Raw genomic sequence first — 23,365 nt, 5'->3', positions numbered from 1 at the left:
ACCCACGTCAGAGGACCAACCGTAGTGGGAGTATGCAATACCTGGTTCTATTCGCGTACCTGACCAGACTAAATGATTGGCCTGGCCTCGCAATATGTCCTCCCACTTCTAAACTCTAAACAAAAGATCCGGTAATCATGGAAGTCATTCGATTTCAAACACATATCCTACTTCCCCCACCCCGAGATACCACTAAATCCGAGAAACACCCCGGTCCTCGATGAAACTGGAAACACCCGAACAACCCGTCTTGAAAATTGGCAGTGAACCTAACGCCGTTGCTGATTTCCGTCGCCCTGTGTTTCCCGAGAATGAGAATATTGTTCATGATCCCTGCTGCGGGAAGCCCACGCGCGCAAGACCTCGGTTCGCGTCCATTCTGTTGTCGAGATCCTCGTATCGGAGGATAAAGTCGCGCTGTTTGAGAAAACTGTCAGATGGGTTGCGAGAATTCCGAGAGAGATTTAATAGATCGACCGCTAATAAGGTCGGAAGTCATCACGTACCCTTATCCGCTTCCAGCTAGCAGGCTCCCACAGAAGATAGACCCCCCGTTCGCTGACGCCCCGCTCTACATCGACGGGACCGGGATAGGTCTCATCGCGGGTGAGCCAGCACCGCTCGACCCTGTGATACCTCCACTTGCGACCCATTAGTTCCTCTGCTGCGACTTCCTGCATCGTGTCGCGGGGCATGCTATAGAATATGTAAAATAACGTCTCGTCGCTGAAGCTCGGGATACGAGACTGGAGAGACTGGATGTTGGCGACGTTGTAGCACGAGGGAAGGGTGAAGTCTTGCTCCAGAGGGACTCCAGCCATGGAGGCCACAAACGGGGACGCGAAGGACGTATGTAACGGTCTATGACGACGAAATCAGCATAACTCAAGGGCCGATGTTCGAAAGGTGTCATACTCGAGCTGATTCAGGTCCAGGCCCAATGTCATTAGATCCTGACCTACTGCTAGACCCGCGACATCTGGGCTATCGCTATGGATCATCCGGAGAAGACCAGCCAGCCCAAACTTGTCAAGCTCGCTCATATCGGCCAGCGGCGGCTGCTCGGTACTTTGCTTTGACGGGGCTGGGAATCCAGGAGGATTACCAGTGGTTTCCTGAGTTTCCCCAGGCAGTACCTGTTGCTCCGCGAAGCTGCGTTGTCCCGACAACAATGTGTTGGCCAGGTCCTAGTAAGACGAGCTGTGTCAGAAAAGAGCGTTCGGAAGCAGTGCGGGGCAAGAATGGGATCGTATGTACCTCTTTTTCTTGTCCTGGGACCCCGTTGGGTCCCTGATTGACGGGCGATCGCGACGTTCCGATACCTGAATTATGCGATTAATACATTATCCACCTGATTATCGAAGCACCCGCTCAAAGTTACCTCCTGATCCCACGGCTGTAGGTGAAAGCATCCTCTCTTGCCCATTTATCGAAGCCATTACGCTGCGACCTTGTGCTGATTGGCTTTGGCTTACTCCGGGCAACGGCACCCCACTGTTGAAGCCGCCGAAAGCTGCACTCTGCATCAAAGATCCTCGGTGATCCTGGCCTATCTCTGCGGGGATGTTGCGCCCCAACGGTGGGAATTCTTCGATGTTGCCTGTTTGCGGCTGTGCGCCCGCTCCTAACTGCCCACTGATGCCCTGTCCGCCGTTTCGAAAATCGTCCAGCCGATTGGCAAATTGAGCACCGGACGGAAATACGTCATCGTGTGAGGGCTGCGTTTGTTGCTGAGGATGGTGAGACTGTGTTTGGGGACCCCTTGACGGTGCCTGTGACGAAGGGTGCTGTCTCTGGGCCGGGGTTTGCTGCATCGCTCGTTGGCTTGCGTTGGCCCATACCATATGGGCGGTATTTTGGGCCTGTGTCTGGGGAGACGCCCCAGAAAGCGAAGGAAAATCGCTACTCCAAGAAGCAACCAGTTAGCACCATCGACGGCCACCAAACTCCACGGCCATGCGTGGCGACTCGGCTGGGAAACCGTTCGAGCATCACTCACGCTAGATCCAGTGGTGTCGCAGGCTGCGACCCGCTAAGACTTTGTGCAAATGTACCCCCCATGTTCCCGATATTGCGCTGCTGAGCCCCTGGGATACCCGGTGCTCCGCTCACAGGTAGGTTGAAGTTCCAGTTTGCACCAGTGCCTACTTTGTCTCGCCCCCATTAGCTTCCAGAAACATCAAATCGCCGACAACTTCCGCCGGCTCCACCCAGAGTATAAAGTATCGAACCTAATTTTCCGTTCGGCAATCGCGCCGAAGCCAGCGTCGCATTCCGAGCCTGTGCCTGTTGCTGTGCGGGGAACCCAGACATGCCCCGGAGAGGTTGTGGTCCTGGACCTAGGAAAAGAGAAGGACAATGTTAGTACCGTATTGGTAATGCTGGCCAAATAATGTAGGTGTGGTAATTCCAATCAGCAGAGCGATTAGGGTTTCTATCGAGTTGTGTCTTGGTCTCAAACGGAGGGATCGCCGGGGATTGCAATTGTGACGACACAAAGAAGAAACGACAAGCCAAAGATCCAGTGTATCAAAGGGATTCGAGCGAGTCAAACACGACCTCAAGAGTCCAAAAGCGATGCGCCCATCGAGCGAGGGGTGGTGTATGGGAATAAAGAGGTCGAGCCATGCACACAGTACACGGGGAAGAACAGAATGACGAACCTGGCCTATTCATTGTGATCACTGCCTCCGAAGGCCGCGTACGAATAAAGACAAATAAGAGGATCCGACAGGGAGAAAATATGTATAGAAAAGCAAGACTAGGATTCCAGCCACTGGAGCTTCAAGGAACTGTTGCCCAGAAGATATGCGACGGGCCTTGGAGGTGGAGTGGGCTGCAAACGCGCGCTTCCGGTGGGTGCACAGACCACATAACCGCCATCCGCTTTTGCAGTGTGGAGGGAGATTTGGTGATTAACATAAGTTATGGTCATCACTTCCTCAGTTCCTAATACTTGGGTTGATTTTCAACTGTTGGTATTTTGTATATCTATATGGCTTTCTTTTAATCATAACAGGAGGATTGGAGATGTTAGAATATGTTGTCCGTGATCAAGAAGGACTGTACTCTCCGTATAACTACGATAGAATCAAGTCATGCCATATATGGTATGACATGGATCGGCACACAGTGAGATTTATAGAGATTATAGAACCTTCAAAACAAATTCATTTATCATCTACTCGGAAAATGTTTGCTTTGTACTCCCTGTGAGCATGTGGCCGCATAGACCGAGTCCTCCGTGCACGTGACTTAGCCGCCGAAAAGTCCATTCCGCCAACTTCTTCGCCGGCATCCTGTTTGCAAAGGATCTCAGTTGCGCTACGACTGGGACGACCGCCAATCCCATCCACAATGCATCGCCAATCGATCACGCGGGTCACTCGGCAGCTTGGGGGCCTCCAGCTGTCCGAATTGCCCCCTCCGTACCTTGCGCCATCCCTCCATTTCCCCCTAAGCCGCTCGCCCATCCAATGCTCGAACTTTTCGACAACGGCCGCCGTCGCCGCGCGTGGACGCGATCTGAGCAAATCCCGCGGAGTGTCTGCGATTCATCGCACCGGGCCCAAGTTCCGGCTAGGCGCTTCGAAGTATCCGCTGCCCAAGCCTGTGGTGCCTGAGGGACTCGAGAAGCGGAGCCCGAACCCCAACCATGGACTTTGGGGATTCTTCCCCCCGGATCGCCAAGCGCTGAGCACGCCTGCTTACGATATTGCGTTCGGTTAGTTTTCAAGTCATACGTTGGCATCACGAACGAGAACGTATTTGTACTGACTGGGACGTGTCCAGGTCGCCCGTGGTCGATCCAGGAGCTGCGCGAGAAGTCGTGGGAGGATCTCCACTCCCTCTGGTGGGTGTGTGTCAGGGAATGCAACCGTATAGCCACTTCCAACCTAGAACGAGAGCGACTGAAGGCTGGATATGGAGAGTGGGAGGCTGGTGAGCGGAAGCGAGTGGTGAGTTTGTTCATTACCCTTTCCTGCCCGGGGGATAATACTACGTGCGAATACAATGACCCGACTGGCGTTGGAGGCGCTGGCGAGTTACTGATCCCAAACCCCAAACCCAACCGTCTCGCCTTACCGATCGTGGATTTTTTGACAGTTACTGATGATATTATCTCCCGCATAGATCAACGTCACGCAGAATGGAATCCAGCACGTTCTTCGGGAGAGATGGTACGCCTGGGAGGATGCACAGAAACTATACAAGAATGGCTATCGCCCTCAGGAGGACGAGAGTCAAGAGGTAAGCCAGGAGCCGCCATCTGGGACTGCATGATTCAACTTGGGAAAGTATTGAATCTCCTTTGCTCGGCTGCAAGAAGTGCTGTTGGTGTTGTATGTAGAAATCCTGTATCATCAATATTTGAATCCATGTTCCCACTATCTCCTGATCCAGCAGTTGTTCTCGCTTCGCTATCGTAAGGGTCGGCGGTAATAGGGGAAGGGGAAAGGTGCCCAGTTTCCCAACGTTGGAGCGCTGATTCTAATATATTGGGGGGGGTGTTAATTAGGTATAGCAGCCGATAGTGTCAATAGTCCCTTCAGTACTGGGAACAGAATATTCCCGAACATCAGCGGTATCCATTAATAGCTGACAGCCCTACATAGTACCTCTACATAGCGTCCTCATTCTATGTATACAGTGTACCTCGTACGATAGCACTACGTAACCCATCGAAAAGGGGCAGGGGATATTATTTGACGGATGAGGATCACACTCGATAATTCGGGATTATTTCTCATACTATCGCCCAGTGGTTTCAAGGTTATTCGACGCGGTGGATCCAAGTTGCTAAAAATGCCAATGAAAGAGGGAAGCTCTCATTTCCGCAATGGGTGATCCGCGGGGAGGGAGAGGGGAGGGAGACACCACTACGGTTGGCACTACCAGACCAGCCCACATTAAACCTCCCCTTTCACCTCCCAGCTCTCCCCATCGACCGGCTTAACTAAACTCACCGCTATCCTTTTCATCTTTGTCTCCGCATCCCCTCCCACTTTCCTGCACCCTTTCACTTTCTCCGTCTGATCAACTGTTCATTCGTCCTTTTCTAATAGCTTGCATTCCCTTTCCCACTACCATGGATGAGATTGCTCCCGAGTATGATGTTGTGGTGCTCGGCACTGGTATGCTGTCATTTACCCCGCCCCTCAACGCCAGCTATGCTAACCACCTTCTTTTCTTTCTAGGATTGACCGAGTGTGTCCTGTCGGGGTATGTTCTTTGCTTTATCGGATTTACTAGTCTACATACTTATTGATAGCATACAGTGTTTTGAGTGTCAAGGGCAACAAAGTGCTTCACATCGATCGTAATGATCACTACGGAGGGTGAGTGACGCCCGCCCGCGGGTGGAGAGCTTGGTCCCGTCCACCGTGAAGCCGCCACTGACCACCATTTTAGCGAAGCTGCGTCGGTGAACATCGAGACTGTGAGTTAGATCTTAATCCGGAATCTGTTTTATATGTATGTGCTAATATTTGGCGTGTTTGATAGCTCTTCAAGAAATACGGAAATGTCGCCCCCGGCGAAGAGCCCTGGAAGAAGTACGGACGGGTCAACGACTGGAACATTGATCTGGTCCCGAAGTTGCTCATGGCCAACGGCGAGTTGACGAATATCCTGGTTTCCACCGATGTCACAAGGTACCTGGAGTTCAAGCAGATCGGGGGCAGCTATGTCCAGCAAGGGAAGGGCCCCAAGGCGACCGTGGCCAAGGTGCCTTCGGATGCCAACGAGGCGCTGCGCTCCTCTCTCATGGGTCTCTTTGAGAAGCGGAGGGCCAAGAAATTCCTGGAGTGGGTGGGTGAATTCAAGGAGGACGACCCTGCTACTCACAACGGTTCGTTGACCCGACACTTGAACCTCTCCCATGCTATTGCGGTTACTTACAAATTCCAGGCCTCGACATTCACAACGTCAGCATGAGGGAGGTCTACGACAAGTTTGGCCTGGAGCCCAATACTCGTGACTTCGTTGGACATTCGATGGCCTTGTTCCAGTCGGACGACTATATCAACAACCCCGGGCAAGCTCCCGAGACCATCAACCGTATCCGCCTGTATGTCAACTCCATGGCTCGGTATGGCAAGTCGCCCTACATCTACCCTCTGTACGGCCTCGGTGAGCTGCCCCAGGGCTTCGCTCGTCTGTCCGCCATCTACGGCGGTACTTACATGCTCAACACCAACATCGACGAGGTGCTCTATGACGAGAGCGGCAAGGTTTCCGGGATCAAGGCGACCATGAAGGACCGTGATGCCGACGAGGATGCCATGAAATTCACGACCAAGACGAAGAAGATCTTGGCCGATCCCTCCTACTTCCCTAGCAAGGCTCGGGTGACTGGCTACTTGCTGAAGGCCATTTGCATTCTCAAGCACCCCATCGACAAGACCGATGGCAGCGACTCGCTGCAGCTGATCCTGCCCCAATCCCAGATCGGCCGGAAGCACGGTAAGACTTGGTAGCATAGCTTAGTGGGGAACTGGCATGCTGACGGTGAACAGATATCTACATCGCCATGGTTTCGTCGGCTCACAATGTCTGCCCCAAGGGCTACTACATTGCCATTGTGTCGACGATTGCCGAATCCGACGCCAACCACCACTTGGAGTTGGAGCCGGGCTTCGAGCGCCTTGGGGAGATCGAAGAGCGATTCTTTGGCCCCCCGATCCCGCTCTACGAGCCTCTCGAGAGTGGCGAAAAGGACAACATCTTCATCTCCAAGAGCTACGACCCCACTTCCCACTTTGAGACCACCACCGGTACGAGCTTCGCTCTCCCTCCATGACCCCCCAATGTATACATTAACTAACGAGATCAGACGATGTCCGTGACATCTACCGCCGCGCCACGGGCGAGGAGCTGGTTGTTGAGGGTCTCCGGGAGGACCAGAAGCTTGCTGAAGACTAAATATGGTTGTGTGACGACAGCGAGGGGAAGTCCCGCTTGGGTGCACTGAGATGCTGATAATCTCTTTGAAGTAAACCACACCAGTTTTTTTGTTGGAACTAGCACGCTCCCTTGCCTTTGGATGATGCATCCGGCATGCAGTAGACAGTATATGTACATACGCCGCAACCTTTGCGTTGATGCTAGGTTCCTGATTGAGTATTTAATAGGGTTCGACTGCGCTTAGGTTTCTACTAAAGCAATTTACCACTACACATACCCCGTTTATTACCACACCGTCTATAACAGCATATCCACTCCTGTACTCTTAGAATTTATATGTACACAGCTCTGACCAACTCTATAGCTGAGACCAAATAAGGATCTGGATACCAGCACACCACCTCAGTAACAAGAAGGATAGGGAGAAAGACCCAAGTAGATAATCCCCCCCCTCAAAAAAAAATACAAATAAAGAAATTAAATCCTCTGATCAACCTCCGGATCAGTATTCGCCTTCTCATGCTCCCCAACAACACAAAGATTCCCATTATCAACCCGCGAAATCTCCACCCTCAACAGCGCCAACCGACGGCCCACATGCACAAGCTCACAAGTCAGCCTCACCTCCGTACCCCTCGGCACGGGCCTCAGATACGTGATCTTGAGATTACGACTCACCCCGCCCAGCGAGAAGTGGCCCGGCGAGGACACGCCCAGCAGGATGACGGTGGAGAGCACGTCGACGAGCGTAGCCGCGCATCCGCCGTGCAGGTTACCCAGGAAGTTACACATTTTGGGAGCGATGCTGAAGAGGAAGGAGACTTTGGCGGGGGGCCCTTTTGTCGCGGATTCGAAGCGCATATTGCTGGCTTGGGAGTCGATGTCCCAGCGCTAGGGGGGAGGGTTAGTAGTGGACTTCTATGCGGGGAGTTTTTCTGATGGTTTCGCGTCCGTGGGATTGGAACTAGTTATATGATTGACTGACCTCTTGACTCTCGTCGTGGGGACCCATGCGCGCAGCGTACATGTAGACCAGTTCTTCGAACTCGTCTAGTTTCCTGGCAGGGCGGGCCATGGTTGAGGTGGTCATTATGGCGGTATATTTTATAATTAGATGAGTTTATAAATAATTGAGTGAACTAGGGACTTTAGATGTATAGATGATTGTAAAGATATGTACATGAATTAGTTGGTGGTATCGCGAATGCTTGGAGTAGGAATACGCTCGATAGCCGAGGTTGGCGGCTACACATTTGCCTATGAAAGTTGACAGGCTAGATAAATGACTTATTAGTAGTATGATGCGGGCTTTGGTGCTCGTATCTTAATGTACGTTGATCGCTTATAATTGTATTGCTTTCAAATTCAACCTGATTGTCTTCGCTCGAAATATACCTCTGGCTTTTATGTACTACATATATAGCGAGCAAGTAACCCGCCAGACATGATGTGGATGATATATATGTTTATGTTTTTATCCACCATGACCAAAGCACCATGAGATCATCTAGAATAGTATCCATGCTTCTAAAAAAGCCGTTGATTTGTGGTTGATCGAGGCTTTCTCATGCGGCGAACAACTCACCTGACTTCGCGTCACGCGTTATGCCTCAGGCGCCGAGATCTTTACGATCCCCAACTTCTCCGCTCCCAAAACCTCCACCAACAACCCGGGATTGGCGCCGGAGATAGCATTCCCTTCATCGGTGAGTTGACTTAATATCATAGGTCTTTAAAGGGCTATCCACTAACCTGATACCTAGATTAGAATTGTCTAGTTTGCCCATCGCCGAAGCAATCAAACTTTCCCGTTCACAACCGCTGCCTCCTACAACCATACAATTGATCGCTCCACACGGCCGCACTTGACCTTTACGACGCCAATTATCTTCTGGTGAACCCGAAACTCTTCATAAATTATCGACTGGGCGAGAAAGCTGCAATTCACCCCAGTCCCCACTCTATGACCCCGAACGGTTATCTTGCTTAGACCTCCCTACGAGCCAGCTGCCACCAATCACAACATGAAAGACCCACGGGCAGGCAAGAGGAGAAGAGTGTCAGACGTGGAGGAAATAGACGCCGACGGAGATGTGACAATGGACGACAGAAACGGGCAAACTGCATCCCCACCGCCGGCGCACACAGAAGATACCGGAACGGATGGACAGCAAAACGCGACGGCGACAGAACCGCCCGCAAGACCCGGACTACGGAGCAGTGGGCGGCAGCGGAAACCACCGCAGCGGTTTGAGGAGATAGTTTCGCGCGCGCCGTCTGTTCGACGAACTACGTCTAGGCGAACCGGTCCGACCCCGAAGAGCGCGCAGACGACACGGCCGGTTTCGGAAAAGGAGGCGGTTTCAGAAGAGGAAGCGATCTCAGAGAAGGAGGAAAGCGACGAGGAATCGACGCCACCACCCAGAGTGACGCGCACGCGGTCCAGGGCTAAAAGGGCCCCTGCGAAGCCAACTCCCGCGAATCCAGATACCAACGGGGATGCACCCAATGGATCGCCTTCTCCGGACGATTACCAGGACGGGCTAGAGGACATTGTCTCGATGCAGCTGCAACAGGGCCTTACGCAACCCGAGGTAGAAGATAGAGAGAAGGCGGTGCCCTCGAATGAGGCGCTTCCTGATTATGCGGAGAAATTCCTCGCTCTCTGCCAAACGGGACTGACGGACGAGCTACGGGTGATCACGCAAACAATACTCGAGAAACTCAATGGCAAACGGCCAGTCCCGCTGAAGGGGCTAGAGAGCGAATACAGCAAAGCGCACCAGCTCGTTGAGCAGACGGTAACGGTCGGGGAGGGCAACTCGATGCTGCTCTTAGGTTCGCGTGGGTCAGGAAAGACGGCTATAGTCGAGACGGTAATCTCGTCGCTGCGGAGAGAACATGGCAATGATTTCCACGTCGTGCGTCTCAACGGTTTCTTGCAGACCGATGATCGGTTAGCCCTCCGGGAAATGTGGCGCCAACTTGGCCGCGAGACCAACACCGAAGACGAAGCCAGCAAGGTCAGCAGTTACGCCGATACCATGGCGACTTTACTTGGCCTTCTCTCCCACCCGGAAGAGATCTACGGCGCCCAAGGGAACGGGGAAGCGTCGACAGCAGCGAAATCCGTTGTCATCGTACTCGACGAGTTCGACCTGTTTGTGTCGCATCCGCGTCAGACGCTGTTATATAATCTGTTTGATATAGCGCAAGCGCGCAAGGCCCCCGTGGCTGTTGTCGGGGTCACCACCAAAGTGGACGTGACGGAGATGCTGGAGAAGCGAGTGAAGAGTCGGTTCAGCCATCGATATGTCTTCGTTCCGCTTCCGAGAACATTTGACACGTTTTCCGAGATCTGCTTTGCCGGATTGAACTTGGAAGACGAGGAGGTGTTGGATTTAGCGGATGGAGCAGGCCAATCTGTCATTCATTCCGAGAATGGGCAGAGGGCCTTGGAAGGATGGAGGGCGTATCTCGAGGTATTCCAACCACTCCTTGACCAGGGGATTTACAAGACAAGACTACTCACACGACACAGGGCCTGTGGGGCGACGGAGCATTCCAAACCCACCTACAAAGAATATACCACCAAACGAAGTCCACACGGGAGTTTTTCACGAGCGCCCTGATGACAATCAGCGAGCTGCACTACAGCACCTACAGCGACGACACCACCGGCGAGGTCTCCCTGCAGATTCCCACCCCCGCCGCATTCATCAGCCAGACGCTGTCATGCCCCGACCCAGCACCTCTCCCCTTCGACACCTCCACAAGCTCCACCAGCCAATCCTCTCTACCTCTCTCCCTCCTCCTAGCCGCAGCCCGTCTCACAGCGCTCTACGACCCGGGCCCTGACACCGCCCAGCCACAGGCTCTCGCCCCACTGGCGTTGTCCTTCCCCGCCGCATACGCGGAGTACGTCCGACTGCTGACGTCGGCGAAGACATCGGCGTCTGTATCCGGCGCAGCCGCCACACCCGGACGAGTGTGGGGCCGCGACGTGGCTCGCGAGGCGTGGGAGAAGCTCGTCAGCTGGGGTCTTGTCAGCGCCGTCGGCGGGGGAAGCGGGACGGCTGACGGGCGGATGTTCCGGGTGGAAATCAGCTTCGAGGAGGTGGTGGATATGGCTGGGTCTGGGGGGTCGTTGGGCAAGTGGTGGCGAGACGGGTAGAGGGATACGGACAGACAGGGATATACCTTAGAGCATTTGGCGCGGTAGAAAGCGACACCGCAAGACGCGCATCGTGATTTTGGAATGGTGGTCTAGACAAGACGATGAATTTGTTGGGCTGCTCTAAGTTCTTGATTGGTTGCTTGGTATGGTAGATCGGTAGAGCCGTTGTATCGACGTTAGCTCCTACAATGATGAAACAGTATAGACGACAGAACAGGATGAAACGGCAGGATGTAGAGCCGGAATTACCCCGGCTCTATTATCCATGCCATGTACAATGCGGATATCCCCAATTTCTATACAAACGATCCGGCTCAAACCATCCCTCAATCCCAGAGTCAGCCCACAGTCATGAACGAAGACCTTCCAACCGTCGAAATTAACCTAATCTACTAACCATGACAGTTAGCATATTTGGCATATTGGCATATTAGCATATACACAAAAAAAAAAAAAAAAAAAAAAACAGGCCAAACCCACTAAGCAACTAGCGACATGAATTTCGACCAGGATGAGCACCAAGTTCAAGACGAGCAGATTGATCATCCAACCAAGCGTCTTCGCTCCTCCCTAGCATCTTAGTCGATGGTTGTTATTATTAGGATCCTCTAGTTCCTGATCCTGACTGATCGCATCCATTACTCGATAGAGACGTAGACTATGGAGTGGTTTGAAAGATGTGATAGTAGAAGATTAGAAATGAAGATGAGAATAAGAAGGGAAGGAGGGAAAGGTATTGCCCTGTTGATCTTGGTGTTGAACGTTAAATTATCCCTGTATACTGTAAATCGGATACTATAACTGGTTGCTGTATAGATCTGTCTGTCTTACATGTACGGACTCCGTGGAGGGAGATATATGTAAGGATTATGGTCAAATACCTTGTGCAACACATATCCATGTCTATCTATGCCTTCTGGAGGCCGACGTCGGCGAGAATAAACGGGGTATCATCGTTCGACTGACACACTTCTGACGCGTGAACTGTCCATCGGAGCTTAACGTGATACACAAAAAAAAAAAAACTAAAAAAAATAATAATAATCAAAATTAGAAAAATATATAAAGAAAAAGACGGTAAGCTCCGACCGAAATCGCATGATTCATGTGCAGTCGCCCCACGTCCAACGCCTAACCAAGGCGAGAACAACAACATACCCAACTAACTATCACAAGAGAAGTCAGTAAACAACAAGACGAGTGAGCCCCCTTTCCCCCTCCCCCAATGAAACACCCCCTGTCTATTTGATCGGCGGTTAGCCACATACAGATTTAGTTAGATAGGTTGGGGAGCAGCATAATTTCATCTCACCGGTCAACCTCCGCATCCGAGAGTCAATCTCTTCGGGATATCGGCTCCCTGGCGAATCAACATCCCTGTTGTGCTTCCCCGCTCCGTGGTCTAATGCATGAAATCATGTCGACTCAGCGTGTTACTGTGGGCGTTGACAAATTCGAGATTGGTTTCGGCCGGGGTAGTTTAGTACTTTTGTGACGGGGGTCGGTTGGATTCTGCAGGCTCTCTGGACGAGATGATCTCTATTTCCAACTCTCAGGGGGGATAGATACATATCCAAAAATATCACTCCATCGCTTGACTTCCTGTGCCTTCACCGTACGGAGTATGTACCCTGTCCTGGTAGGAGGGAGAGAGAGAGAGAGTACAGTACGTACATACCCGCTTAGTAGAGCGTCGACCTCCTGACCGATCATCCCGAACGGAAACCCATTAGTACGCATCTCAGGCAGGCTCCAACCCAAACCTGAAACACTGGCCTAGATGCACCAGTTCTATCGATGCAATCAATCGTCAACATCCCTGACCTGTCTCCCCCCTCCCCCCCCACCACTCTCCGATGCCAGTGCCACAATCCCCGAAGTTGAAATGCCCAAGCCACGTTGGGTCATCGGAGTAAGGAGGCAAGATCCCGCGCTTACGGTAGTGGTGTTAGTACTACTTGTCGTACAGTATGACGTTGAAACTGCATGTCGATGAAAATGTCAATTGCCCTCGTCGATTGAGGGATGTGATTGGACTTGTTCTGCTTGACCGGAGGAGTCCAGGTCTTGGGGCGGGTGGAATCATGGGAAATCATATGTGATGCTCATATGCACATCCATCAGTTGGTGAGTCTGTGCCTTTTTGGTCAATGAGAAATGGCGTGATTAGGTTTATTATTGATTTATTTATTTTCCATAATAATGAATAACCACGATATTATCATGATAATTATTGGCTACTATTTACCACGATAGCATCTGAAACCCAAGACAGGTTGTTAACGACTAACCCAAACCAGTATGAGGGCCACCCCTGAGACCCTCCTTTCCCCCAACCTCTGGGCGTCAGACTCCCCAGATGGGGTGGGGATAGACCATTACTGCTGCCTCCTTCGCGTGGACAGCAAGGATCAAACACATGCGACAGAATCCGCAGCCCATCATTCCCCCTTACTTCTGACTTCTGCACTGTACGCAACGCCCGAACGGGGCAATGGACAGGGATTATTCGAGGTTTATTTATATGGTTCATAATTTGACTCTGTTATTATTATAACTCTTAGCTTCTTAAACTCTTTCTTAAACTGCAATATTGTTCCGTGCATGCATGGCTCAGTGGATGCGATGAACCAACTAATCTTACTCTGCCATCCAGGATTGGCCATTCAAGAATAGTCCAAGGGTGTACCCGACGTCTAACAATGTCAGGATGCCAAGCTCTCTTCAAATACAGAATCATCTCCGAAGACCCTCTTTTTCTCAGATGATCTCTACTCTCTAGTCTGCCAAAGTGATGTACACGACGGGGAGGAGTAGATGCAAGATAGACAGGAGCGGTGTGTCACTTGTTGGTTAGCAGGTAGGTAGTCAGAGATTTAGTCCCAACCCGGTTTAGTATAGCCACAAAAGGGTATCCATTACATTACATAAGTAGCAACATGCCAAGAGTGGTCGACAGATTCATGAATGATGAAAAGCTCCTCATGTGATTCCTCAGAATGGTATGGAGTCGTCCCTCCTTGACTCTTGAGGGTGTGTCTCTGATCCACTCTGGCTTCAACTGGAACCTCCGAACCTCGTGGGAGCGATCGTACTAGCCACATGGCGTGCTCAAGGTCGTCGGTCGTCGGCAGGTTCCGCCAAAGGAGAAGATTTGGTACTGTAGAATTGATTCCTTAGTCCTTTCGGGGGGAAAATGATGTGGGGAAGATGTTGTGCCCGCTTTTTTTTTTTTTTCTTTACATTTTTTCTTCCTTTCCCTTCTTTCCTTTCTTTTCTTCCTCTCTTTTTTTTTCAGATCATCATCTTTTTTTTTTTTTTTTTTTTTTTACTCCCCTTCTTTTTTGGGGTCTGTATTGCCTGCAGCTCCTACCCGCCTGGGTAGTACCTTTCATACACCGAAGTGGAATGAATGGCACCTGGCAGGCGGGATCTACGACGTGTCGAATAGCAATTACAGCCAGCGAAATGATGATGAGAAGTTGGCAGGATGGTGCATTGAATGCCGTGTAACAACCGATACGTCCGCTTCGTCCGGAGACGACCAGAGTTCAACTGTCGAGTCAGCCAACTGCGTTGCCGCTTTCCGGAAGATCCTCCACGTGCGTTTCTCCAGCCGATTTATCGTTGATTGGCAGACAGTTGGACACAGTACGGAATACGGAGTACCGGGGGGAGTCAATTGGAAATGATGTGACAGATGGAGACGCGTGGTCCACGGTCAGATGTGAATTGTCACTTGACTTCGGAGGAGGATTTTCTCTTGCTATGCCTTGCATACAGCAACTCATCTCCTTAGTTTGGGGGCGATTCATGGCACTTAGCGCCAGGGACCTCCTGATATCAAAATAGTTTTCCATCAGTGCCACACTGCCAAGCTTGCCAACCTATCTCTGGATGTGGCATGGCTACTACTACAAAGTAGGCAGTAGGTACCTAAGGCTAATTTTACGAACCACTACCAAGACCAAGAGGGAAAAAAAATGACAAGTAAAATTCAGTACCCACTAGGCAATTCTTTACATCATATCACCCCCAACAACCCTGAACCCCACAGATGTCTTTTCTGGTCCACATGAGGGTCTCTACTAGACTCCGTCGTCTGCTCCATCAACGAAGCGGTGTATCTATTCTGTACATACGTAGTAGTACTCCGTACATCGTACATCATACAGATTTCGTATTTACCACCGTATGTCCATCTATAGAAGATAGTATCAAATACAAAGACTTACCCCCGGAGCAACCAACCCAGACACAGAAGTCAGCCCCGGTATTGACTCCCAAGCCCACTAGTATGTCTCTTAGTAACCGGAGGTAACCGGTTTTAAAAACCCCCGAACCATGGATGCAGCACTAACTAGCGGCAAGTCCCCACCTTCTGGTATCTTCCAGAATCCTTCTCGAAGGCTTCTAGTGTCTTTCTTTCCCGTCCCCCTGACTCAAGTCGGAGTTGCTTGACAGGATAGATCACACTCATTAAACTCAACCATGGATAACGATGAAACTAGCGGTCTGAGCTCCACTGATACGTTCATCTACCCTGTCTATCATCCTGGATTGTGGTGCTGACGGCGACCTTTTTCTTGGAATTGTACTCCGTAGTTGTCGGTCAGAAGAGCCGTTCAGGATGTGGGTTGTCAGTTTTTTCCACCCGTCCATCCATCCAACACTCCGCTCTACTTCGGCTTCCATCTCGGCATTGAGGGCTAAAAATTGGATATAGTCACGGAGTGATTTGCAGTCGCAAGTCTGGATGGCTCCAGCACAGTAAGCATTTACTTCTCCACTGCAAATCCTGCCATCACCGATGGAATGGAAAAAGAAAAAAAACGTGAAAAAAAGGGGCCAAGCCGTAACTAGTGGGTCTAAGCGATGTGATATCGCCTCAAGGGACAGTAGCATGGCAGAATAGCCAGAGCCTCGCGAACTCAAAATAGAGTTTTGTTTTTCTTTTGCTCGCCTCAGGCAACGTAAACACAAACAAACATTGCCCAAAACTATACCTTGTTAGACTCTTTACCCGATAGGGTATGATCTGTCGCTTAGGTTAGAGCCACGTTGGTTGCCTTGAAACCAGCACCAGGGAGAAAAAGACAATGTCTACGTGTCGAATGCGACGGGGCAAGCCTTCATCTCGGATGGTTGTACCGCCAATGAGAAGATGATCAATTTCCCGCCTTTTTATAGCTCTTATTTTATTATTCTGGTTGTAAAACTGGTTAGGGAAGGCGAGAGGTTGAAATTTGCGCAATGAGGGTCTGTGCTATTCTATCATGTTGGCAGGAGGATCGTCAACGGTGTCTGTCTGGTGGAAAATGATCGGCTGGATAGCTGTTGGGCTTCCATAGAAACAGAATTTGGACACGGTTTGACACGGCTGGAGATGGGGCGGAAGGTGGTAGCTTTTCCGTTCTTTCAGTTGTTTCCTCATTGCTTCTCCGCGGTGGTAATTTTAAGCGTGATTATCGTGCTGCATCCTTTGTTGGACCCGAGCTATTGAAGCTACAGGGATCATATCAATTCTGTCTAAGGAAGTAAGTGTAAACAAAGATTTATATTCAAGGCGGTGTAAAAAAAAAAAAAAAAAAGTCACTAGAGTTCAAGTTCCCAACAACCACGTGGCTCCCCATTTCTTCCTGATTTTTAATTTGTTAACCTTTTTGTCGCAAACCCTGTACTCATTTCAATGGCTGTTGTCTGTTGTTTTGCTCCACCAAGCGAAAGACAGAGTGAACATCAACGAACGACGCATTTCGTAACCAAACAGAAAATCCGAAAAGAGATTCTCATGTGGAGATAGACAAGATGGGGGATTCATTTTCCACCCCCAACTCCAACTCACTAATTCGCCAAATAATTTGTTCGGCTGTTTGATTCATACATACCCACCGTCCAACCCACCCACAACGCACCTAGTGTCTCACTGTCTAGTATAGCGTCTGCCAGCACCAAAGACTAAGACCCATCTCCACAGTCCCAGTGTCGACCCACCGCAGTCAGCCGTCTTGACCGCTCTTATGGAAATTTCAATTGGAGTTATCTCGCCGCGCCCAGTGGCCGCCAAGGTTAGGTTTCAGGATTTAGATTATGACGATGGTCAGGCCAGGACGGGCGGTGTCGAAATCCACCTTTTCTCCCGTCTTCAGTACCACCGTTCTTTGGGTCGACCGACTCAGCGGCGCAGCTGGTTTGCTTTACTTTACGCCGGGGCTAAGGGCTAAGAGAGAAACTCCACCGACGAACGGGAAGGATTTGGACGTGCTGGAGAAAGAGCTCACTAACTATCGAAGATTCCGGTTTAGTTGGTATATGGGATCTGGTTGTGTGGATGATTGGCATGGGGTAGGGTGATAGTCTCGTATAATTGGACTGTGATACGAGGCCGTTGACAATCATCTGCCTGCCATATGTTATGTACTTACCTACCTACCTACGTAATGGGTATACATCATGAGGCGGTAAGTCAGAGGTAAGTCGGGACGAACCTTCCAGAGTGAGGGCTTGATTGGTTGAAAGAGACTATGAAAGCAAGTCGGTCAGAGAGGAAATAATATGAATCAGGATGATGAAAAATAAAATAAAATAAAAAAATAAAATAAATAAAGCGGGGTGGATCTTCTATCGGGGAGGAGAGTCAGAGCACAGAGGTATCACTGCCTCCTTCATTTCCCTTTCCATTCCCTGACATCCAAACAGCTCACTGTGTTCCTTCCAGCTGACCAGTACGACGGGTTCGGGTAACTGCCGTTGGTTCAAATATCCTGCCTGAGTCGTGTATCCCGAGCCGCCAGGCCTAGAACTCGAAGCCGTCACTTGCCAATAAATGACAAGGGTGGTCTTTCTTGGAAGGGGCACACGTATGTATATCAGCCACAGTTGATAGCGCAGATATGATGATTTCTAGAAAATTGTGGATTGGATGTGGGTGGCGAACCCCGATTCTGGACAGGTCAATCCATCTGTGGAACCCTGTAAGGAATCATCAATCATCACCTGTAAGCATGATACGATGGCAGTACTACCTTAGTATCCCTCCAGGGTGCCACCCATTATATTGCATTGAGGACCCGGTGATACTACCTACTAGGACAAGCTTTCGATACCCTGTACTGCACTACGTGATATACATGGGTGGGAACTGCTGCAGCAAGGGATATATGTCATAGATGGTGGATGATCATGAGCACATTAATTACAGGCCGAAGTATTTCAAGACATGTTACCGACTTTACTGCTGTAATAGATAACGTACCCTGTAAGATACCATCATTACAGAGAGCTGCCTGTAAGTCCACCAAGAGCACCGGCTATCCCAAACTATCGCCAAAAGCCACCTCAATATCGACATGGCCGACACATGGAAATAGACTCGTATACGAGCTCACTCGAGCCTCAAGCCTACCTGACTCGCTTCCCAAGCCACAATCCCCAATATTACAGATCCTAACCGCAGCCAACATGCAAGATCAGGGAAACCATGCCTTCCTCCACCGCCGCCACGCGAAAAGCCTCCCAAGACGGCCCCCTCCCCTTTCCCACCCTGCACGTCCTTCACCACCATCTCATAAGATTGGCTGGGCGTAGCTCCCAAGACCACACAGACACATTCCAAGCTCAGCCTTGTCACAGCTGAAACAGGATCATCCCTGTCAGTTGCCTCGCGTGGCGGCCAGGGATTTTCATTTGAGCTCGCATGGCCGCAAGCTAGATGCCTCACTAGTTCGCTACTCAACTAGTCTACGTAATACCTACTTACCCCATACCAGATGCAGGAATATGTGTCTGAGATATATGTGATGTGCTGTCTGTGTGTTTGTGGAGAAGCAGGTAAGGTACACGCGACTAGATACTGCAGGTCCTTTAGACATACCGCATTTGACTTTTGACTTTCAATCGTATTCTTTTGTTTGTTTGCTCGTTTGTGCTCAGTTATTTGTTGGCGTTTTTCACTGTTTGTCTCTACGGAGTACTCCGTGGAAGCGAAGCCTGTCGCAGTCCAGACGCGTGGATAGTATAGGTACCAGTATGATGTATCATTTTGAGAGCTAAGAAAAGCCTCTTCCAAGATTGTCCCACATCCTCTAGGTAAGACCTCACAAGCGGTCCTTTAGTGATTATATCCCCCAACAGGATGACAGCACCGCCAAACGGAATGTCCGAACAATCTCACCGCTATGCATCTCACCATGTGGAAAGTGGATCCCAAACGAAGACGAAGGAATCGAAAAGGCCCGACCATGCCCTCTCAAAGGGATCCGACCATGAAACTAGCCCATAAGCAACTAGAACAAAAATTTCAATTAGAGAAAGAGAAGGTGGAAAGACTAAGGTCAGCGATAGTGGTATCGCCCTTATTCGGCATTCGCAGCCCTGACCGGCGATTTGCGGCGCTATACGATTATTACTATTACTATTTATCTCGTGTGCCTATTAGGCTCTCAAGGCGATCTCCTAGAATTACGTCGGTAGTTAGTTAGCCTTGGCGTTATCTCTTTTGTCATCAGGTGAGGATTGAGTTGGGACAGCCCCTTCTCGCTGGTGCGATCAGACCCTTCGCCAGCCTCGTAGGCTCGTACCGGGGAGCCCTGAGCCTCAGGAGGATGCGGAGGATCTAGGCAACCTGCCTAACTTGGTAGTTACCTCTCGGGTTGGGAATTCAACAACCCCGGAGTTTGACATTTGGGTGAAAAACCAGGGGTTTCTTTTTGGCTTTTGTTGTCTTTGTAGGACTAGACCTGTGGCTTTGATTATACGGTTGTTTGTACGAAGTACTCTGTATGGTGTGTGTATATTCTATACGAATACAAAACAAACAACATACACAAATACATACACACGCGTAAAGAAATCAACACCATGACTAGTACGCAGTAAATCCAGCAAGGGCCCTCCCTCACCGATTCCACCTAGTATACTCTGGCGGGGTCGGTCCCTCCAAGACTAACGTGGAGCCGCGGGCAGACTTTCTCAATTGTATCTAGTTTACGGAGTAGTTAGTTAGGCACTGCCGGTGTCTCCCGATCTGGACGGCAATGCCGTGGGCGCGCGCGCTGGACGCGGTTAAGCCATTATACAGCACTTCTGTCAATGTCCGGTGTCGTCATTGAAACACTGGGCTCGGAGATAACGCTTTTTGCCGGTGTCATTTTGCCTAGCCTCAGGCCTTGATGGGATAGGATGGGATGGGGTATCAGATTACGATGGGTGTGGGCTAGTACATGTCATGTTTGATGCGCTTGCATACATACATGCATAGTACGGAGGACGCCGATCAGCATCAAGTTACCATATACATACATTCTGCATACATAGAATATTCTACTACGGGGTACCTAAGTTAGTATCCCGTTTCCGAAAACTGTTGGGACCGACGAGGAGATTAGGGAAAAACCGAATGAAAGAAAAAAAAAGGATAAACATGAAAGGAATCAAAATCTGACAAGGTCAAAGCGACTGAATTGAAACACCATAAGTTACGACTTACTAAAACCCCATCGGTGACACGAAAATCACAACCACCAGCCAATGAGTCCCCACGATCGATCCTCCGGACGGGAACAATTGGATCATTTTCGAGACACACCGCCAGGGCAAAAGTCAAAACGGCTCGATGGCTGGGGCCAAGCCGCGCCTGAGCGGCCAGCCAGAGAAAACCACCCATTCATTCATCAAGGGCGTTGGCTCCACGTGTGTCCACGTGGGACGGCATGGATGGATCCCGGCTAAGGGAGAAGACACTTGGAAGAGAGGTGGAAGGTGAGATTCCTTTTAGGCATTACGGGACTACAGGTCTGACTTTTGGGCTCAGCCACATGGTGGTAATTTCTTTTTTGTCCACCATCTCTGGGTACTCTGTATGTTTTAATGAGAGGCAATCGATGTTCTTGCTGCCATTGAGTGATATTACTATTGTTGATTGATTGTTGGTTTTTGTGGTTGGATAGTACGAGTATATAGCAAACAGGACACATTAGCCCGTTAGATATGTACGTAACAACCGTCAATATTCCCCAACATATATACAAAAGATCGATCAAAAGGCAACCTTCAATGGTTGGATCGGTCAGATCAGGCAGGATATCGATTCAGCTCTCAAAGCCAGACGGCCAATAGTTCCAGGAACCTGGTCAAACAAGCAGCTAGTGGGAAAGTCTATGCCATGTGGTGCGGTGATGTATCACTCGAAGTGTAAAGTGCATTTATTCCACATGGAAACTGGCCTGGCAGATTTGAGTGTTGGTTGATCTGCATGGCTTTCCTCGGGTGAGAAGACTGGCGATAAGGATAGTGGGTTCGAGTATTACTCTGTTTGGGGTAGTTACTACTAGGAGTTTTAGGACCCCATGCTATTTAGATTCGTTCGTAATTTCCACGTGGGCCGAAGGAAGGCTGAGGATGGCACGAGGACGGACATCGCCTGGTGAGGGGGAGAGGGGAATCATCATGATTATTAATTGAGTAGTACCACTGGTGATGATGTCGCTCAACTCATGCACATAACAATTAAGTAGGTAGGTAATTAAATCTAATTCAAAGTTGGATGATATTTCCCGACCCATGTAAGATCCCCAAACCTTGCTTTTCTCCAACCAAAGAGGGGCTATCTCCTCTGGTTGAGGAATGGAGATGAGATACTGCTGGGGTTTGGTACGGCCTGTAAAAACACATACCGCCTGCTGGGCGAGGACACTAGTAGCTGAGCTAAGCCTTGTTGAGTAAGAGCCTGGCCGACCACTGCAAGTGTTCGAACTTCGTTCCCACGGCGTCCTGTTTGGCTGGAGAAATTGATTGGGGATTTCCCGGGAATGACTCAATCCGACCTAGTGATCGCTGTTTGCTTGCACTGGATCGAGTGGACATCCACAGGTTTAGCACGGCTGGAAGGGGAAGGGATTCTACCATGGTGCTCGAGTTGGTGATGGGAAGCGAGGAGTATTTTATGCCAATTAGGTAGAATCTTAAAGTAGGCAATGTATGGTTCAAGAAAGGCTTCTTTTGTTCGGGTGATTCTTGGGCTCCTGTTCCAGAGATTGTGCCAGATGATATGTTCAGGCAGCATGTTAATTAATCTGGTCGATCCCGCTGAGCCTGAGTTCCCATCGGCCTGACTCGGGTCAATGAGGTAGACCCAGGACTGATAGGACGGTGGGGACGATAGAGGTAAACTGTACCGCCTTAATCATTCAAGATCTTTCGGCACGGCAGAAGAGTTCAATATAGAGAGTCATACAGAGGAATGAAAAATTCGGTATGTTGGTTGGTGGGGTTGGAGCAATGCTTTCCCAACTTCGATCCTTGTATAGCTCTTCTTTTCTTGATCTTTTCTTTGTCTCCCTCCGTTTACTTTCTTCTTTTTCTATTCTTGATCTCGTACCTGTTCTTACCCCATCAATAGCTAATATCCCTTGCCTACCTTCATATTTTGGCAGTATCTGGAGATGGAGTTGACGATCTGGTGAAAGTCCCCAGCCGTAGATTGGGTTGATCATCCGACGCTTGCAGTGTTTGGAAACATCCCCACTTATTTGTATGTTAGTAGCCACTGGTCAGACTGGTATGATGTGTATCAATCATGGTGTAAACCATGATAGCGGTGACAGAGGTATAGCTAACATTTGACCACTTCTTGCTTATCTGCAATGCGGTGAGTTGAGACATTCAAAGGAGTCAGAATGCTTCTCAAAAGCTTCTGATGGGAGAACTCAATTGACCACAATATGTGAGAGGGTTGCGAGTAGGATAGAGGATCAATCAGCTGTTCTATACAGACTATGATAATACCCCAGATAGAAAACATCAGCAAGAAACTATGATCAATACAGATACTGGAGTCTGTATTGACCGTATGGTCATTACATACTGATACAGCATCAGTGTAAGGTAATACCCTGGAACTCTGCAAGGAAGAGCGACTTCAGTGATCGCCCCAAAGGAAGATCCATCCACCTTTGCACTTGGCCCACGTTGTCTGGTGCATGAAACCATCCGCGTGCACAGTGGGTCGGGAATGACAGGCCAAATTCTTCACACCCCTGGCCTGTCTGTCCTTCTCTTTTCTCCCACTTTTTCTTTTCTCCCCAACTTCAACTTCCTTCTCTTGCCTGCCTGTAATATCCCTTTCGCATACCAAACCCACAAGTGGAATCCAGTAGCTGATATCATTGGTACTCTGTGAAAGAGCAATTATTTGACTAATTTCTCGCTAAGCCGAAAAGTCAAAGAAAAGAAACTCCCCCAGAACCAGCACCTTAATCTTCCTTTTTTTTTTTTTTTTTTTTT

General features: G+C 49.9%; 6 protein-coding genes across 6 annotated transcripts; 4 read left to right on the top strand and 2 right to left on the bottom strand.

Moving 5' to 3' along the window:
- Window positions 1-108: 108 nt before the first annotated feature.
- On the bottom strand, window positions 109-2,893 carry BDW47DRAFT_95117 (NOT2/NOT3/NOT5 family protein). Its single transcript, XM_024820291.1, has 8 exons — window positions 2,664-2,893; window positions 2,232-2,339; window positions 2,000-2,147; window positions 1,382-1,905; window positions 1,258-1,322; window positions 916-1,187; window positions 507-861; window positions 109-417 (listed from the first exon to the last, which is right to left on the bottom strand). The coding sequence occupies exons 1-8, from the start codon at window positions 2,674-2,676 to the stop codon at window positions 325-327; spliced, it is 1,578 nt and encodes a 525-aa protein (XP_024667464.1). The 5' UTR covers window positions 2,677-2,893; the 3' UTR covers window positions 109-324.
- A 305-nt stretch (window positions 2,894-3,198) lies between these two features.
- Window positions 3,199-4,462, top strand: mrpl4 (mitochondrial 54S ribosomal protein uL29m). Its single transcript, XM_024820290.1, has 3 exons — window positions 3,199-3,724; window positions 3,793-3,959; window positions 4,135-4,462. Exons 1-3 carry the CDS (start codon window positions 3,358-3,360, stop codon window positions 4,282-4,284), a joined length of 684 nt encoding a protein of 227 aa, XP_024667463.1. The 5' UTR covers window positions 3,199-3,357; the 3' UTR covers window positions 4,285-4,462.
- Window positions 4,463-4,885: 423 nt separating this feature from the next.
- Window positions 4,886-7,174, top strand: BDW47DRAFT_113926 (secretory pathway gdp dissociation inhibitor). The gene is made up of 8 exons (XM_024814533.1): window positions 4,886-5,135; window positions 5,199-5,223; window positions 5,280-5,339; window positions 5,413-5,440; window positions 5,506-5,851; window positions 5,911-6,465; window positions 6,519-6,776; window positions 6,836-7,174. Exons 1-8 carry the CDS (start codon window positions 5,090-5,092, stop codon window positions 6,922-6,924), a joined length of 1,407 nt encoding a protein of 468 aa, XP_024667462.1. The 5' UTR covers window positions 4,886-5,089; the 3' UTR covers window positions 6,925-7,174.
- A 29-nt stretch (window positions 7,175-7,203) lies between these two features.
- BDW47DRAFT_113925 (PaaI family thioesterase) lies at window positions 7,204-8,019 on the bottom strand. Its single transcript, XM_024814532.1, has 2 exons — window positions 7,892-8,019; window positions 7,204-7,797 (listed from the first exon to the last, which is right to left on the bottom strand). Exons 1-2 carry the CDS (start codon window positions 7,994-7,996, stop codon window positions 7,384-7,386), a joined length of 519 nt encoding a protein of 172 aa, XP_024667461.1. The 5' UTR covers window positions 7,997-8,019; the 3' UTR covers window positions 7,204-7,383.
- Window positions 8,020-8,589: 570 nt separating this feature from the next.
- Window positions 8,590-11,173, top strand: BDW47DRAFT_95089 (origin recognition complex subunit 4). Its single transcript, XM_024820289.1, has 3 exons — window positions 8,590-8,612; window positions 8,670-10,388; window positions 10,448-11,173. The coding sequence occupies exons 2-3, from the start codon at window positions 8,931-8,933 to the stop codon at window positions 11,078-11,080; spliced, it is 2,091 nt and encodes a 696-aa protein (XP_024667460.1). The 5' UTR covers window positions 8,590-8,612; window positions 8,670-8,930; the 3' UTR covers window positions 11,081-11,173.
- Window positions 11,174-18,302: 7,129 nt separating this feature from the next.
- Window positions 18,303-18,822, top strand: BDW47DRAFT_121194 (uncharacterized protein; the record flags this gene model as incomplete). Its single annotated transcript, XM_024815591.1, has 3 exons — window positions 18,303-18,322; window positions 18,552-18,632; window positions 18,705-18,822. The coding sequence occupies 3 exons, from the start codon at window positions 18,303-18,305 to the stop codon at window positions 18,820-18,822; spliced, it is 219 nt and encodes a 72-aa protein (XP_024667459.1).
- Window positions 18,823-23,365: the final 4,543 nt, after the last annotated feature.

This window comes from Aspergillus candidus (genome assembly GCF_002847045.1).
Source record: "Aspergillus candidus strain CBS 102.13 unplaced genomic scaffold BDW47scaffold_91, whole genome shotgun sequence".
NCBI classification, from domain to species: domain Eukaryota; kingdom Fungi; phylum Ascomycota; class Eurotiomycetes; order Eurotiales; family Aspergillaceae; genus Aspergillus; species Aspergillus candidus.
Note: the sequence above shows the minus strand (reverse complement) of the source record. Positions and strands in the feature narration are given on the sequence as shown.

Bases quoted from the DNA above. Each gene is read 5' to 3' on its own strand.
- BDW47DRAFT_95117 (XM_024820291.1), bottom strand. The intron at 1,323-1,381 runs GTAACTTTGAGC...CGCATAATTCAG, and splicing joins TACAGCCGTGGGATCAGGAG to GTATCGGAACGTCGCGATCG. The intron at 1,188-1,257 runs GTACATACGATC...TCGTCTTACTAG, and splicing joins TCCCAGGACAAGAAAAAGAG to GACCTGGCCAACACATTGTT.
- mrpl4 (XM_024820290.1), top strand. From the start codon at position 3,358: ATGCATCGCCAATCGATCACGCGGGTCACTCGGCAGCTTGGGGGCCTC. The intron at 3,725-3,792 runs GTTAGTTTTCAA...GGACGTGTCCAG, and splicing joins TGCTTACGATATTGCGTTCG to GTCGCCCGTGGTCGATCCAG. The intron at 3,960-4,134 runs GTGAGTTTGTTC...TCTCCCGCATAG, and splicing joins CTGGTGAGCGGAAGCGAGTG to ATCAACGTCACGCAGAATGG.
- BDW47DRAFT_113926 (XM_024814533.1), top strand. From the start codon at position 5,090: ATGGATGAGATTGCTCCCGAGTATGATGTTGTGGTGCTCGGCACTG. The intron at 5,441-5,505 runs GTGAGTTAGATC...CGTGTTTGATAG, and splicing joins CGTCGGTGAACATCGAGACT to CTCTTCAAGAAATACGGAAA. The intron at 6,777-6,835 runs GTACGAGCTTCG...TAACGAGATCAG, and splicing joins CCACTTTGAGACCACCACCG to ACGATGTCCGTGACATCTAC.
- BDW47DRAFT_113925 (XM_024814532.1), bottom strand. From the start codon at position 7,996: ATGACCACCTCAACCATGGCCCGCCCTGCCAGGAAACTAGACGAGTTC. The intron at 7,798-7,891 runs GTCAGTCAATCA...CCTCCCCCCTAG, and splicing joins CCCACGACGAGAGTCAAGAG to CGCTGGGACATCGACTCCCA.
- BDW47DRAFT_95089 (XM_024820289.1), top strand. From the start codon at position 8,931: ATGAAAGACCCACGGGCAGGCAAGAGGAGAAGAGTGTCAGACGTGGAG. The intron at 10,389-10,447 runs GTATTCCAACCA...CACACGACACAG, and splicing joins GATGGAGGGCGTATCTCGAG to GGCCTGTGGGGCGACGGAGC.